Source organism: Tursiops truncatus, chromosome 5, assembly GCF_011762595.2.
Source record: "Tursiops truncatus isolate mTurTru1 chromosome 5, mTurTru1.mat.Y, whole genome shotgun sequence".
Lineage (NCBI taxonomy): Eukaryota > Metazoa > Chordata > Mammalia > Artiodactyla > Delphinidae > Tursiops > Tursiops truncatus.
Genome location: NC_047038.1, coordinates 2,174,160 through 2,192,170, shown reverse-complemented (window position 1 = coordinate 2,192,170; position 18,011 = coordinate 2,174,160). Strand labels below are relative to the sequence as shown.

The 18,011-nt window shown below is 49.2% G+C and overlaps 1 protein-coding gene across 15 annotated transcripts in view; it reads right to left on the bottom strand.

Moving 5' to 3' along the window:
- The window catches only part of HTT (huntingtin), a 137,239-nt gene that overhangs the window by 30,740 nt on the left and 88,488 nt on the right, over positions 1 to 18,011 (bottom strand). For all 15 annotated transcript variants that reach the window (XR_012331826.1, XR_012331825.1, XR_004526584.2 and 12 more), the window contains 2 exons: positions 17,120 to 17,262; positions 3,765 to 3,969 (listed from right to left, as the gene is read on the bottom strand). Coding sequence is in view for 12 of the 15 variants with exons in the window: in XM_073804773.1 (XP_073660874.1) it covers positions 3,765 to 3,969; positions 17,120 to 17,262 (348 nt within the window). In the remaining 3 variants the exon portion in view is untranslated. The remainder of the gene's footprint in view (positions 1 to 3,764; positions 3,970 to 17,119; positions 17,263 to 18,011) is intronic.

The window sequence follows — 18,011 nt, the reverse complement described above, 5'->3', positions numbered from 1 at the left end:
ACACAAATAACAAACTATCAGAAAGAGAAATTAAGGAAATAATCCCATTTACAATTGCATCAAAATAATAAAATACCTAATAATAAATTTAACCAAGGGGGTGAAAGAACTATACACTGAAAGACACTGATGAAAGAAGCTAAAGAAGACAAAAATAAATGGAAAGATATTCCATGCTCATGGATTAGAAGAATTAATATTGTTAAAATGTTCATACCACACAAAGCAATCTACAGATTCAATGCAATCCCCATCCAAATTCCAATGGCATTTTTCACAGAACTTGAACAAAAAATTCGAAAATTTGCATGGAACCACAAAAGACTCCGAACAGCCAAAAGCAATCTTGAGAAAGAAGAACAAAACTGAAGGTATCACGCTCCCTGACTTCAAACTACACTACAAAGCCACAGTAATCAAAGCAGTACGGTGTTGACATAAAACCAGACACACAGATCAATGGAACAGAAAATAGAGAGCCTAGAAATAAACCCACACTTATATGACACTTTCAGCTATAATAGGTGAAAATAATCGAGTTGGGGGACCATGCATGCACACATGTCTGTTAATGTGTGATAGTGGGCAAGTTATTCAACTTCTCTGGGAAAAGAAGTTTCCTTGTCTATAATATACATGCATTTCGAGAGATTTTAATAACTTATCATAGTGGAAAGCCCACAGAACAATATCTGGCACTTAATGCTATATAAGTGCTAGTGATCTATATATAAAAGGTCTTTACCAATACATTATTATTATTTCTGTTATCAGGGTAATTAAATCACTAACTCATGTTAGTGCTGGGGACACTAAGAGGGCCCTTGTGGGAATTATGATCTAGAGGGAGAGATATTAACCAAATTATCACACAAATAAATGTCAAATTACAGTCTCAACACATGCCACAAAAAAGAGGCAAAGGTTGGGGTAAGAGCAGACAGTGAGACTTCACCAATCAAAGAGAAGTCAGGAAGGCTTCCCTGAGGAAATAATGACTGAGCTGAGAACCCAGAATCAGTGAGCTTCCCATATCTGCTAATATATGGAGAGAAATCATATTGAATCACTGAACTATAAAAAGCTGGCAAAAAAATAAATCAATATCATAAAGCCAATGTCTGTCCCTTAGATCCCATCTGCTCTTGCCAACTCTAGGATAACGCTCTCTTCTGTAAGGGGTCACCCATGCCATTCGTTCTCTCATCTAGAAACTCTCTCATGTCCTCATTTCCCATGTCTCTGTTTCCCTCCAGAGCGAAACTCCTCCTAACCGTGTGTAGAGCTGCTCTCTAAATGTCCCTCTTTCGTCATTTTTTTTCCTTAACTCTTATTGTGAAAACTTTCAAGCTGATATAAAAGCTCAAAGAATAATTCAGGGCTTCCCTGGTGGCGCAGTGGTTAAGAATCCGCCTGCCAATGCAGGGGACACAGGTTCGAGCCCTGGTCCAGGAAGATCCCACATGCCGCAGAGCAACTAAGCCCGTGCGCCGCAACTACTGAGCCTGCGCTCTAGAGCCCGCGAGCCACAACCACTGAAGCCCGCGAGCCACCACTACTGAAGCCCACACGCCTAGAGCCCGAGCTCCACAACAAGAGAAGCCACCACAATGAGAAGCTCGCGCACCGCAACGAAGAGTAGCCCCCGCTCGCCGCAACTAGAGAAAGCTGCGCACAGCAACAAAGACCCAATGCAGCCAAAAAAATAATAATAAATAAATTTATATATAAAAAACGAATAATTTAATTAACAGCGACATACTCTTCACCTAGATTCAACTACTAGCAAGTCACCACCTTTGCGCTCAGGCACGCACGCCACACACATGCACGTGCTCCACACACACACACACACACCCTACACACACTCGACACTCATGCACACTGTACACACACGCAATCTGGGGGGCTGTACCATTTGAGAGTAATCTGCAGGTCAAGAGACTGCACCCCTAAATACCTCAGCAAGTGTGTCCCCTAAGTACTACTCATAACCAAAAGCAACAAGTTATGTAGAGCTCACATTCAAATGCAGCTTGTTGACCCAGTAATGTCCTTTCTAGTGGTTTCATCCCCCAGATCCAGAATGTAATCAAGGATCATAAAACTGTACCTATTTGTCATGCACTCTTATGTCTTTTCATCCAAGCCAACAGTTCTGTATCTTCCATGACACTGACTGACACTGCTGGAGAGCCCACATGATTCTTCTGTGGAAGGCCCTCCATTCATCAGACTGGGGTCTGCCCTCCCATTTCCTCTTGAACCCACTCCAGGTGGGCCTCTGCCCTCACCACCCACCATATGTGCAAAGGCAGAGGAAGAGGAGGAGGAGAAGGAGAGTGGGGCAGAAGCTAAGAAACACTGGCTGAGGATCCATTTGGGCGGTGGATACCTTCTCACTTACCGTCCACCCACCCAACATCCGTTAGTATTATCAGCTAACTCAAGTCCTGCCCTTGGTGTCCAGGGAGGCTACTGGGGAGGCTGCAATAACACAAGAGCCCAGGACCGTAATTCCTACGGTGCCCAGCCATCCGGTCCGACAGTGGGCTGGAGCACAGGCTTGGTCCTTGGAACAGCCCCCTGGGTGCTCTGAGGCAAAATTCTCAAGGACCCAGGGCCTCACTGCTCAGAGCGTACTCCATGGATCAGAGCACTGGTACCCCCAGGAGTCTGGCAGAAATGCAGAGTCCCAGGCACCATCAGCCATCTGCTGAATCAGAATCTGATCTGAACAAGCTCCCCAGTTGATTTATACGCACAGTGAAGAAGCTCTGAAGTAGAAGACACCGATTTTCTGTTTCCGACTCTTACAATACTTTAGTCATCATGACAGGCTTAAACTGTTCTCTAAGCATGTCGAATGTTTTCACTGCTCTGTCCTCCCCAACTAACTGTAAGCACTTGGAGGGCAGGAAGCAGCGATTATTTTTCCTTTGCATGTCCCACAACATATAGCACAGGGTAGAGGTGTAACACTGCTGCTCACGTTGGCTTTTCCAGTGAGAGGACTGGACCAGCCAACGCGGGACCCACGGCCTCACTTGGCTGTCTTTCCATGCTGAGCAGAGAGGAGCTGACCTCAACCCTGCAGCCCCTGCAGTCTCCTATTTCCATAGCTTTCTCTCCTCGCCATCGGCTCTTGAGTCTTCCAGAAACACTGCACTGAGGACTCAGCTGCGGGGTGGGGGGGGTGTGGGGGGGCGGAAATCAAATCTTTTCTTTCCACATATGTACAAATGGCTGAGCAAGAGGGTGCCTAGAAACAGAGACTCAGACCTGACAACTTTTTGCAAAAACAGGGCCACCCACAATCAGATACTTGACAAGTCTTCTTGAATGATAAAAAAAAATAAGGTATTTCCAAGTAGTTTTGAAAGGCTGCTAAATAATTTCTTCATTATCTAAGAATAACCAGAACCACATTTAACTTATAATGAAGTTAAGCCATCGCAACACGTCTGGCTCTGGAACCAATTTAAGGATGAGAACCCAGCAGGAGGGACACAGCACGACAAAAACGGCTGTAAGATGGAACAGTGTCAAAGAACTTGTCAAAGAAATCACATGTGAAAAGCAGCGGCTATTCTGATTGCCTGTCGTCGGACCACGTTTCCCCTACAATAGAGTGTCCGTGAAAGAAAGACTAACATGCGGCAGAATCTTTACAAAGCCTCGTGAAAGGGGAGCCAGAGCTCAGGCTGCTCCGAGCCCCGGCACACGAGCCCAGGCTGGCCTCCCGGGGAGCAGAGCGCGCGTACCTGGGGGTCTGCTGCACCTCTGCCCACCAGCGGTAGTCGGTGTGGCTGACGAGCAGGAGGATCTGACACCAGAGCAGCACGAGGGCCGGGTGGGTGGGGACCATGGAGCGCACCCACGCGTTCAAGCTCTCCAGGCCGTAGAAGCTGCCGTCCGCGCCGTCCGTCAAGAGTCTCGAGGCAGCTGCAGTGATTCTCCGGAATGTCCCTAGAAACAAGCCAAAATAAAACCGATTACGGGGAGACACATCGTGGCCCAACGCTTCGCAACCACCTGAAGCTTTTACACAAAGAAGATACACACGGGGCTCTTTGCCGCATTGACACGTTCACAGCCTTGGGCACTTAGAAAATTCCAGCCTGACATTCTGCTCCCTCAATGGAGCAGCCAAGGAAGCCGGCGCCCCCACTGTCCCGTCCTCCCCACTGAGTGACCAGCTCTCCAGGGGCTCCGAGCCGGGAGCCTCAGTGGTGCTGACCGTGGACACAGCTCCACCGAGAAGGCAGCAGCCACCATGCAGCCCATCAGGTCACAGCACCCAGGACAGCGCAACCCACAGCCGCGCGGGTGGGAACGGCAGGTCCCTGAGAGCCGAGGGCCAGGGGGCCTCTGCACCCAGCACGGGGTGACCACCCGGGGCAAGGTGGCCGCGCAGGCAGGCGCCCACACTCAGACCCGCCCGTCAGCAGCAGATCCAGCCAGGCTCTGCCCCGGTTTCCCACAGCATCCTCCTTAGGGCCGGGAAGACTCTCCCCTAGGAGAGAGTGAATTCATGACTTCATTCTATCCCACTTCTGGAACGACACGAAGCCAGCTCCACACGCCTGTCTCTCCACCCCGCCCTGGATGCACCTAGACTGGCCCTCACCCCAGGGACACGGGGACACGTGCATGCCGTGAAGTGCAGCCTGGGACGCAGCAGGACTGGACATGACAGGAGGTGGCCAGGGGCTCCCTGTGCCCCCAGCTGAGGACTCCTGGCATCACTTCTGGTGAGTCAAAAGCTTATTTCTGCTCTAAATTTCAACACATGCCAACACAAAAGGGCCCTAAAACAGGCAGAAACAAACAGACCACAGACTTCTCACTCCTCATGACTGCTTACACCCACGCCCCGAGACAAGGGGAGAGCTGACAGAAGCTCGCCAAACAGAAACATCCGACGAGGAGCTTCCAGTGCTCGCCTCCTCTCTGGCCGCACTGGCTGGGTTCTCTCCGGTTGCTGCCGTGTCAGCATCGCCCACCTCAGGCCCACCCAGCCCTGGCCTGCTCCCTCTCGTGCCTCCGTCACTGCGTGGGCTCCCTGTGGGTCACGGACACGAGGGAAGAGCCAGGTGCTGTCCCAAAGGAACCCTGGAGCCAGACCAAGGCACGCGGGGAATGGCAGACCACGGATGTGGGGTTTTACTGAACAGGGAGCAGGAAACCATGCTCAGAGCTGAGATCCAGGTGACGGAGTGTCGAGGTGGGCTTTGAAATCAGACTGTGGCTCTGCCATGCCTGCTCGGTGACCCTGGCCGTACGTCCCCTGTGGCCTTAGTTTCCTCGCTTGTAAAATGGAATTCAGAGCACCAGCCACTCACAGGGCTGCAGTAAGGATCAAATCATAAAACCCAGGTGAAGGGCTCAGTACAGCGCTGGACAGAGCCAACGACCAGCAAGCGGCTGCTGCTGCCGGAAGGACGTCAGGGAAGTGCCCGGCCTTGGGGGGCAGCGTCCCGACAGCAGGAGGAAGCCGCTGGCGGGACAGGACAGGAAGCTAGGGGCCCACCGGGGGGGCGACAATGACGCTGGGGTCTGAGCGTCTCTAATGACAAATGACGAACAAGTCAACAAGAAGAGGAAGCTGGAGCAGAGCAGCTGTGCCAGGTGACAAGTCCAGCCTTAAGTGTAAGTCTGAGGTGCTGGCAGGACAGCAAGCACGTGTCTAGAGGGAGGATGGAAACGAGAGACCAAGGCAGCCATGACGATGGAGTGACAGGACCTAAGGAGGCAGTTACCAGTCATCTCTGCAGCAATAACCGAGGCAGGTCATGAAGGAGGCGGTCCCATGGATGGGGAGGAGGAGGGAGGGAGACAGAGGGCTGGAGGGGAGAGCAGAGAGAGACCAACAACACTCAATGGATGAAAGACAGTCCCTTCAACAAATGGTGCTGGGAAAACTGGGTCTTCACATGCAAAAGAATGAAACTAGACCCCTAGCTTATTACACCACTCACAAAAATTAAATGGATTAAGAACTTGAATGTAGGACCTGAAACCATAAAGAAGAAAACATAGGTATTAAGCTCCCTGACATGGTCTTGGCAATAATTTTTTGGATATGACACCAAAAGCAAAGGCAACAAAAACAAAAAAAATAAGTGGGATTACATGAAACTAAAAAGCTTCTGCAGAGCAAAGGAAACCATCAACAAAATGAAAAGGCAACCTACAGAATGGGACAAGACTTTGCAACCCATACATCTGATAAGGGGTTAATTTCCAAAATATATAAGGAACACATAAATTAATAACAAAAATAAATCCAATTAAAAAGTGGGCAAAGTGGGATTTCCCTGGCAGTCCAGTGGTTAAGACTTCGCCTTCCAATGCAGCGGGTGTGGGTTCAATCCCTGGTCAGGTAGCTAAGATCCCATATGCTTCATGGCCAAAAAACCAAAACATAAAACAGAAGCAATACTGCAACAAATTCAATAGAGACTTTAAAAATGGTCCCCAGAGGACCAGTGTGGTGGGGCGGGGGGGACGGGGGAGCTTGCAGGGCAGGGGACCAGGCCTGGGAGCCCAGCAGGCTCTTGGGGCCCGAGTGGGTGGGGCAAACGCCCTCCACTCCTTCTGCTGCTCCTCAGGTTCTGGAGTGCCCTCCCGTCTGCCTCCTTCCTACGCCCCCAAGGCCAGCGCAGCCCGGACGGGATGGCAACTCTGAGGGTGTAGGACCCTGCCCAAGAGCTGGGCAGACTTCTCCGGCCAACTGGGCGGGGGAAACGCTGGGCGCACTCCCCCCACCCCCCGATCCGAGCCCCCAAGGGTCCCTCCAGGTGTGGGAACCCCTCGCCCCTCTCAGCCACCCCTCAGGGGTGCCGGTCCTGTCCGGCCTCTACTTCTCTTCCCCCCTCAGTGCTCCCACGTCCTACCGGTTCGCTTGGGGGTTCCTCCCATCTCCTTGGGCCTTGAGGTCCCCCACCAGCATCCAGCAGGTGCCCTAGTTGTGGGGAGACGTTGTAGGGAGACGCAAACTCCGCGTCTTCTCACACCACCATCTTGACTCCGCCCCCTCGAGAAGCTCGGGATTTTATTTTTAGTAATTTCCCGACAGTACATCATCTGCTTACTGTGCCTCCTGTTCACCATGTCTCTCCCCCTAGAAGCAGTTGCAGCCGGGCCTGGAGAGGAGACCATGCACACCTCAGCTTCCAGGGGCCCGCCCACCGGGGTCCCCGCTCAGGACCCCGAACCCAAGGAGGCGCTGGGTCTGGGCCAACCGTCATCGGAGCTGCTTGTGACGGTGCTGAGCCACGTGCCCCAACACATTCTGCTCAGGCGCTGCCGCAGGGGTGCCGGCACTGGCACGACCTGGTGGACTGCCAGGCCCTGTGGCTGAGAATCCTGGCCCGAGGCCACGCCACCTGTCACCCATCCTCCACACCTACCTGCCCCCGCCAACGACCCCAGGCCCTGTGTCCTGGGCTGCTTCTGCGAGAGCACAACCATAGGACGCAACCTCCTCCTGAACCCCAATGGCGAAGGCCTCCTGAAATGGACGGTGCCGACTGGAGGAGATGCCTGGGGGGCAGAGGAAAACTGGGAGGTCACTCCCAGGGCCTGTATACAGACTAGCTTCCTGTCTTCCTACAGGTGGTGTCAAAAGAAGCAGGTGTCGGACCTGGAAGAGGAGGGTCTGTGGCCGGAACTCCTGGACAGTGGAAAGACTGAGATTTTTGTCTCTGACTGGTGGACAGACCAACAGTACACTGACAGTTTATATGGGCTAACTGTCCAACCTCTAGATGCCAACCAGGCCGTCCTGCATCATTACTCTCCTTTGCCTTTTCCCATCCAGCAGTGTAGAGAGTTTCTCCTTTGAGGCTAGCCATGTGTTCTCCAACCTTAAGAAGGTTGTCCACTTTGTGTCTTTTGAACACTTGGTTCGGGACATTGATTTCTGGTCTGAGCAGTGTGGAGTCTATCTGTCCCACTCCAGTGTGATTGTGCAGGTCCATCTGCCCTAGTCAAGGGCTGTCCTTGCAAAACTATGGGACCGTGCCTTCCAGGGGCTGGGCCCATTGGCAGGGTCATCTCAGTAATCAAGGGCTTGTAGCTCCCAGGCATCCTGGGATCTCATGAGTCCAGTCAAAGTTCTACTGGGCCCTGTCTTCAGGTTCTGGAAGCTACTAGGAGAAAGTTCCTCCACCAAATATACTGGCTGCTGCTGCTCTCAGGCAGCCCCTTCTACTGAGTGGAGACACAGGGGTGAGCACAGGGAAGTGCTGGACCGGGAGAGGGCTCCCCCCCCCCACGACAGGCCCCTCTGGTTCAGCCCCGGTGCCCTCTGCCCTTGCTTCCTCATGTTTCTGCATCAGAGGCTTTACTGATCCCGTGCAGGAAGGAAGCTCTCTCCTCCCATCTGAACAAGAACCTCATCCCTGTGGCTGAGGAAATTCCACCCCCTAACTTTCTGTGGTTTCAAGACTGGGACCAGGACTCAGAGCTGAACGCTAAACGAGCTCAAAAAACGTCTGGACACAGAGGGCTCTGCCCACACTGTGAGCAGCGAGACGGTCCCGAGCCCAACCCTACCCTGAATTGTATGGTGTGTGAAATTATTTTGTTATTCTGAAATTCTTTTTTAAACATGGAGAGAATAAGTGAGCACTATATCTGCCAAAAAAAAAAAAAACATGGTCCACAGCAAGAAAAAAGTCTTCAAAAAAATTTTAAAAAGTGGGCAAAGGATTCGAATAGACATTTTTCCAAAGAAGATATATTCACATGGCCAAGAGGTACATGAAAAGGTGCTCAACATCCTTAATCATCAGGAAACTGCAGGTCAAGACCACAGTGACATATCACTTCACACCTGTTAAAATGGCTATCATCAAAAAGACAAGAAATAACAGGTATTGGTGAGGCTGCGGGAAAAAAAGGGAACCCTTGTGCACTATGATAGGAATGTAAATTGGTGCAGACACTGTGGAAAACAGTACAGACATTCCTTAAAAAATTAAAAATAGAACTACCAGAGGAGGAGTCAAGGTAGAACTGTGGGAAGACGCGGAGTCAGCCTCTCACCACAACTAGGGCGCTTGCCGGCCACTGGTGGGGGACTCTGACCCCCAAGGAGGCAGGAGGAACCCCAAAGTAAACCAGTAGGATGTAGGGGGACCAAGGGGGGAGGAGAAGTGGAGGCCAGACAAGATCAGCACCCCTGAGGCTGGGGAGATCAGGAGAGGCAGGTGGGAGGGACTCTCCAGGAAGAGCCAGAGAAGAGTGGAGGGCGAACGCCTGGTCCACTCGGGCCAGGGAGCCTGCTGAGCTTCCAAGCTGCTCCCCCAGCCCCCAAAGCCCCATCCAGGCCTCATGGGTCCTGGGGGCATAGGAGGGAGGCCAGGGAGATCAGGAGTGGCAGGCGGGAGGGGCCCTCCGGGAGGAGCAGGAAAGGAGCAGTGGGCAATTGCCCTCCCCACAGGGGCCGGGGGAGCCTGCTGAGCTCCCAGGCCAGTCTCCTGCCCCCCAAAGCCCCCTCCAGGTCACGTGGGTCCTTGGAGGCATAGGAAGGAAGCCGAGGGGAGAACAGGAGAGGCAGGCCCGGGACCAGATGGCTTCACAGGCGAATTCTATCAAACATTTAGAGGAGACCTAACACGAATCCTTCTCAAACTCTTCCAAAAAACTGCAGAGGGAGAAACACTCCCAAATTCATTCTACGAAGCCACCATCACCCTGATACCAAAACCAGAAAAAGATATCACAAAAAAAGAAAATTATAGACCAATATCACTGATGAACACAGATGCAAAAATCCTCAACAAAATACTAGCAAACAGAATCCAACAGCACATTAAAAGTATCATACACCATGATCAAGTGGGATTTATCCCAGGGATGCAAGGATTTTTCAGTACACGCAAATCAATGTGATACACCATATTAACAAATTAAGGAATAAAAACCATATGATCATGTCAATAGATGCAGAAAAAGCTTTTGACAAAATTCAACACCCGTTTATGATAACAACTCTCCAGAAAATGGGCACAGAGGGAACCTACCTCAACATAATAAAGGCCATATACGACAAACCCATAGCAAGCATCATACTCAATGGTGAAAAACGGAAAACATTTCCTCTAAGATCAGGAACAAGACTCTTGCCACTCTTATTCAACATAGTTTTGGAAGTCCTAGCCACAGCAATCAGAGAAGAAAAAGAAATAAAAGGAATACAAATTGGAAAAGAAGAAGTAAAACTATTTGCCGATGACATGATACTACACATAGAAAATGCTAAAGATGCCACCAGAAAACTACTAGAACTAATCAATGAATTTGGTAAGGTTTCAGGATACAAAATTAATGCACAGAAATCTCTGGCATTCCTATACACCAACAATGAAAAATCAGAAAGAGAAATTAAGGAAACACTCCCATTTACCATTGCAACAAAAAGAATAAAATACCTAGGAATAAACCTGCCTAAGGAGGCGAAAGACTTGTACTCAGAAAACTATAAAACACTGATGCAATCCCTATCAAACTACCAAACTACAGAATTAGAACAAAAAATCTTACAATTCGTATGGAAACACAAAAGACCCCAAATAGCCAAAGCAGTCCTGAGAAAGAAAAACAGAGTTGGAGGACTCAGACTCCCTGACTTCAACCTGTACCACAAAGCTACAGTAATCAAGACAGTATGGTACTGGCACAAAAACAGATCAATGGTACAGGACAGAATGCCCAGAGATAAACCCACATATATATCGGCATCTAATTTATGACAAAGGAGGCAAGAACATACAATGGAGAAAAGACAGCCTCTTCAATAAGTGGTGCTGGGAAAACAGGACAGCTACATGTAAAAGAATGAAATTAGAACACTACCTAACATCATACACAAAAATAAACTCCAAATGGATTAAAGACTTAAATGTAAGACCAGACACTATAAAACTTTTAGAGGAAAACATAGGAAAAACACTCTTTGACATAAATCACAGCAAGATCTTTTTTGACCCGCCTTCTAGAGTAACAGAAATAAAAACAAAAATAAACAAATGGGACTTAATTAAACTTAAATGCTTTTGCACAGCAAAGGAAACCATAAACAAAACAAAAAGACAACCCTCAGAATGGGAGAAAATATTTGCAAATGAAACAACAGACAAGGGATTAATCTCCAAAATATACAAACAGCTCATGGAGCTCAATATCAAAAAAACAATCCAGTTAAAAAACAGGTGGAAGACCTAAATAGACAATTCACCAAGGAAGACATACAGATGGTCAAGAGGCACATGAAAAGATGCTCAACATCACTAATTATTAGAGAAGTGCAAATCAAAACTACAATGAGGTATCACCTCACGTCGGTCAGAACGGCCATTATCAAAAAAACTAGAAACAATAAATGCTGGACAGGGTGTGGTGAAAAGGGAACCCTCCTACACTGTTGGTGGGAATGTAAATTGATACAACCACTATGGAAAGCAGTATGGAGATTCCTTAAAAAACTAAAAATAGAACTACCATATGACCCAGCAATCCCACTACTAGGCATATACCCTGAGAAAACCATTATTCAAAAAGTGACATGTACCACAATGTTCACTGCAGCACTACTGACAATAGCCAGGACATGGAAGCAACCTAAGTGTCCACTGACAGATGAATGGATAAAGAAGATGTGGTACATATATTTACAATGGAATATTACTCAGTCATAAAAAGAAATGGAGTTATTTGTAGTGATGTGGATAGACCTAGAGTCTGTCATGAAGAGTAAAGTAAGTCAGAAAGAGAAAAACAAATACCGTATGCTAACAGATATATACAGATTCTAAAAAAAAAAAGGTACTGATGAACCTAGTTGCAGGGCTGGAATGAAGAGGCAGACATAGAGAATGGACTTGATGACATGGGGTAGGAGGGCGAAGCTGGGGCGAAGTGAGAGTATCATTGACATATATACACTACCAAATGTAAAATAGTTGGCTGGTGGGAAGCAGCAGCATAGCACAGGGAGATCAGCTCGGTGCTTTGCGATGACCTAGAGGGGTGGGATAGGGAGGGTGGGAGGGAGACGCAGGAGGGAGGGTATATGGGGACGTGTATGCATATGGCTGATTCGTTTTGTTGTGCAACAGAAACTAACATGGTATTGTGAAGCAATTATACTCCAATAAAGATCTATTAAAAAAAATACAACTACCATATGATCCAGCAATCCCACTTATGGGTATATACCTGAAAGAAACAAAATCACTAACTCAAAAAGATACCTGCGGGACTTCTCCGGTGGTGTAGTGGTTAAGATCTGCCTGCCAACACAGGGGACACCAGCTCGATCCCTGGTCTGGGAAGATCCCACATGCTGCGGAACAACTAAGCCGGTGCACCACAACTACTGAGCCTATGCTCTAGAGCCCGTGAGCCACAACTACTGAGCCCATGTGCCACAACTACTGAAGCCCGTGCTCCACAAGAAAAGCCACCGCAATGAGAAGTCCGCGCACTGCAACGAAGAGTAGCCCCTGCTCACCACAACTAGAGAAAGTCCGCGTGCAGCAACGAAGACCCAACGCAGCCAAAAATAAATAAATAAATAAATAAGTGTTCCTTAAAAAGAAAAAAAAAAGATACCTGCACTCCCATGTTCACTGCGGCATTAATCACAGGAGCCAAGACACGGAAACAAACCAAGTGCCTATTGAAGCATGAGTGGATAAAGAACATGTGACACACACACACACACACACACACACACACACACACACACACACACACACACAGGAATATTATTTAGCCATAAAAAAGGAAGAAAATCCTGTCATTTGCAACAGCATGGATAGACCTTGAGGGCATTGTGCTAAGTGAAATAAGTCAGAGAAAGATGAATACCGTTTGATCTCACTTATATGTGGAATCTAAAAAAACCAAACTCATAGATACAGAGGTCAGACTGACCGCTGCCAGAGGTGGTGGTGGGGGGGATGGGTGAAGGTGCTCAAAAGGTACAACCTTTCAGTTACAAGTGTGGAATTAACCACAGAAACCTCAGCTCAAGTTGGACTTGGAAGAGGCCTGTAGGGGAAGCCCTCACGCCTACTGAAGAAGGTGTCTCCTTCCTGCTGGAGAGTAAGTAAGGGACGCCAAGTAGGCGCACATCTCCTCCTCTTTGGGGTGATTGACAATGCGCAAGAACACATGCAATTAAGAGGTTGGAAAGCGAAGACTGAAGGAGAAGTCGAGGGGCGAGGGAGTTTCAGCGAGCTGGAGTCTGTCCATGGAACTGGGCTGCAGGGTCCGGGAAGATGAGGACCTGGGAAAGCCCACAGGTGGCCTTTGCAGGGCATTTCTGGTAATGAGATCAAGAGGCAAACCGCTGAGGATGGAGATAAAGAGGGAAAGCAGAGCGCTAGAAGGAACAACAATAAACTCCTGAAACATTTCTTTTGAAAAACTGTGTAGTAAACAAGAAGAGGAGGACAATTCAGGAAGCCGCAGAGTAAAGAAAGGGTTTGTTCTGCCTCGTAGGCTGGATCAGCAGCGCAGCTCTAGGTGAGAAGGAAAGACAGACTTTTATGTCTCGCCGCGTGGAGTGTGCAGCGAAGAGAGCGTGAGTGAACGAAGGAGACGCTCAAGACACAAACTGGAAGAACTGATCATGGGAAGAGCAAACACAAGAGGGGATGGGGACCAGGATGGGGGACGAGATGTCAGACGGAGGAACTGGACGGACACTGGTGCTGGCCTGGGGCTAGACTCTCGCGGGGGAACCGGCACTGCTGATGGTGTGCGCTGTACGAGGACTGGCCCAGGCTCTAGACACCTCCCCCAACCACCCCACCACCTGGGAGCTCACGCATTACAAGCCCCGTGACTCAGTTACTTCAGCTAGAACACGGATATCACGGTGTGTGCCGGGCCCACAGCAAGTGCTCTGCAAACATCAGCTGCTACACCTACCATCACCAACCCAAGAAGCAGCACGACATAATGGGCAAGAAAAAATTCTTGGGTTTTCGCTCTTGGTTTTATCATATGACCGTTCAGAACCTGAATTCTCTCATCAGTAGAAATGGGGAACTATCTCATAGAGTTGTTCTAAGGGTTGATGGAGATAATCATGTAAAGGGTACCACACACCCCTAAGAGAACACCGTCGGCAGCCCCATCCTGGCCCAAGCACGAATCTGAATCAGTGCCCATTTTATCACTGCAGGAAGACCATTTTCTCTTCCTTCTAGTAATCCTACTTTAACCCACACATAAAACACTGGGAAGAGAGCTCTGCCTGCGAGGAAGGAAGGGAGAGGGTCAGGAATGGCTCCACCGCCCACTGCTGCCCTCGGCTGGGCGAGCACTGGACGGCAGTGGGGAGGGCACACGGTGGGGGCTGGCAGAGGTGCAGGGGGGACTGGAAAACACGGTGAGGAGTTAGGAAGCCTTACTGTGGCCACAGGCCGGAGGACTCAACCCAGCCCTGCCTGCAACAAAGCAATGGACACTGTCAGCCTCCTGCCACGGCTCCACCTTCTGCTTCTATCTGGCCTGCCTCAGTGGAGAGGACGAGGTGTTAGTTACCCAGAACCTATAAAATGGAGACTAGGTAACTTTCTTGGCTCTTCTGTTTATGCTGGATTGAATGTGAAAGAGGCAAATGACGTTGGGATTCATAAACCACCACCCCCGCCAACAACAGAAAATGAGAGGTCAAGGCCATTACTCAGACTAGCTCCTGTTCTAAGAAATAATACCTGAAATGGGCAAATTCAAAGATCTCGATTTTCAACGGAGGGGTGAAATTATTGTCATTGTTTAAGCAATGCATAAATAAAAACTACCAACTTGAGATGCTAAAGACACCTTATTTATATAAAAAACAAGATGATTTATTTTATCTCAAAAGCAACCAATGCAGTAATTCTGCTGCCTGGTGCCTTTAAAAGAAATGGCATCAAAATACATGAGGAGATAGAAACAGACATTTGTACACACCCATACACCCCTAATTTACAAATACTGGACCAAGTGAACAATGCCCAAAGACACGAGTGGCAAAACCCACGTGCCCCGATACCCAGCCCGGGCTCCGGAGCAGAGCGCGGCCTTCTCAATATTCCACTGCATGCATGGCTGTTCAAATTTAACCAAACTTAGACTGGATAAAAGCTCCGCAGTCACAACACCACACTTCCAGCGCCCATCAGCCACGTGTGGCCAGAAGCAACTGGATTAGTGCAGACACAGAACATCTGCGCACTGCAGGAAGCTGGACTTGACAGCACTGCAACATACCATGAAAGTATTTCCCCTGATTTCTGAGAAAAGGAAGAGGAAGTTAGAGTGACGGGTGAGTGAACAGCACGGAAATCCACTGGAACGCCATGGAAATCCACTTAGATGCGCCTAAGGCCGCAGAATGCACTGCTCTTATCCAAAGAAGGTAGAAAGCCGTCCTTCGATGTGAACTGGTACCCTTCTGGTGTCAGATCCAAACCAACCGATGGCCAAACATTAAAATGGCCCATATACTAAAAACAACTTATTCTTCATGTGGCTTAATTATTTTCTCAACTTTAGACTTATCGCAGTGGGTGGGACATAAATCAAAAGATCCTCAAAAAGAAAATTATTTCAATGGTAAGTAAACAAGGTGGCTGGAAGCTGTAAACCATCGTCAGAATTCAATTCTGGCCACACTCTTGTGCCGAGGGCGACCGAAGGTACGTGAAGCAACCATGCAGAGGTGTCCTTCCCCATCGCTCCCAGGCCGCGCGAGCCCAGGTCCCTGCCCGCCCCCTCAGCCCCTCCGAGCCCTCACCCCTCTCAGCAGGAACACTCTCTCCGAAGGGCCAGCTCCTTCTCCTTCAGGCCTTAGCTCAGCAGCCCCCTAGGAGAACCTGCCCCTACTGCCCACCCCTGTGCTGGCTGTCACTGTGCTTTTGTTTCCTTTTCAGGAGATAGCAAGACTTGTGGTGACATATCTGTGTATTGTCTGCCCCGCGAGACTGAGCACCACAGAGGCAGGAATCACGTCAGCTGTACTGACCACCGCACACCCAGGGCCCAGCACAGTGGCGGCGGACTCAGTGCATCTTTGCTGAATGAATAAAGGTTGACGGCGGTAACTATCTTCTGCTCTAGTGGTATGTATGCGGGTATGTGTGTGTTTTAATTTGTATTGCAGTAATATACACATGTGATTTTTAAATCCCACAACAGGTGGGGGCTTCTGCCTTGACAAGTGCCTGCCCCACCCCTCTTAAGGCGACCATTTGCTATCGTTCTGTTCTCAGTTGTGGTGTTACCTCCAAACTTGCCTTGGTATGCTTTCATCACCTGCAGTGGACCGTCAGTTATTCTGTCTGCTCCCCTTCCCTTACTACTGGAAAGTAACCCTTTCTCCCAAAGGAATGCTGTCCAGCCTCTCACCCAGCCCAGGCTGGCCAGAGCACCCAGGGCTCACGAGTCCCTCAGAGGACTCCCGCAGGGGCTGAGACCAGAGGCCATCCTTTCTGTCGCGGGGAAGGAGCCCCACAGAAAACAAAGGCAACACAGTAAAAGAGCTGAGACGTGGAAATACACGACGCGGCAACAGAATTAAACACACCAGAGGCAGTCACACCCAAAGAGGGCACCTACCCCCGCACTTCCAGGACTCAAACCACTTCCAGGTTTGCTTCATATTTGGACCATGACTTCCTTGCTGTTTGCTTTTCCTAGAGATTAGAATTGCCTTTCATTTTTTCTTGCTGAGAAAAGGATATGCCTGTACCCTATAACTAGCAAGACATTTCTTTTGAAAACACTCATTCCTGTTGAAACACACTGACTGTCCTAAGGTTGCTTCCTGTGCTTGCTACATGGCTGGGATCTTGTGACCTCTCTCTTGCGTGCACTGTTTTTTTAAATCCACAATCATATGTAAAGGTAACAAAAACATCTTGTCTTTCCAAATCTTTAAAACAGGAGGAAGCGCCCAGGTTTACTGTTTTCATCAGCACAACGTCTTCAAAGGCTCACTGAGCAGGGCAGAGCTCGCACTGGGCAGCACCTCCTTACACCCTGCGAGTGTGCAGGGCAGGGCAGGGGATATACAGATGCTCTAATAAGACTAGTGGGATGCACCTACCAGACTTGAAGATGTGGATCAGACACATGAGCAGCGTGCCTAGTTCTTGGCAGTAGAAAGTATGCTGCTGTTCACTCATTTCCACTCTTAGCTGTTTTGTAACAATGTCCTCTAAAAGGATGCCAACCAGTTGTAGCAGAAACCTTCAAAGAAAGGGAGAAGGGTGACAGTGAAGTAGGGGCCTATTGCGGAGCACTTCTGGGAGGGAGGCACACACGTAAAAGTAACATACACAGTAGGTACGGGTAGGGCAGTAGGGTAAAAATGCAAGTCAAGTGAAGTGTTCAATGCCAGCCCTCTGGATTAAGTCACTTCACCTCTCTGCGTATTACTTTCCTCACTAATGAGATGGCAGGAATCATACCACCTTTAAAGGACTGTCAGGAGGGTAAAATGACCTGCAGTGTTTCTTCAAAGCTTTATAAACCATAAAGCAGGGAGATAACCCACCACAGGAATTTAACGCATCCTCCACTTTAGCCCCTGCTTACATGTAACAGCAGGAGCCACAGGCTGCCTTGCCGAACCTGCGGACAAATGGGTGTCGTGCAGTTTCACTGGATTTATCTCCACAAACACAATGGCGCCCCAGGCCCTGATGACCAACCAAGGGCAGCTACGTGGACATTACGGTGGACCCGGCAGGAAGGAGCACGTTCTCAGGAACTGTGCTTCCTGGACACGCTCTACGAGGTATAAGTCAGCGTGCACCCCGAATCCAGCAAAGGTGGATACACAGTCGTCTACACAACAAGCCTTGTCAGTGCCGGAGTTGTGATCGCCACCCTCAAGGAGCTTCCCAAGAACTGATAAGGGCAGCTGTGATTTGATGCCGCAAGTACACCCAGGGGAGCACAGCATGAGCGTTCCACCCTGGCGGGGAGGGGATTTT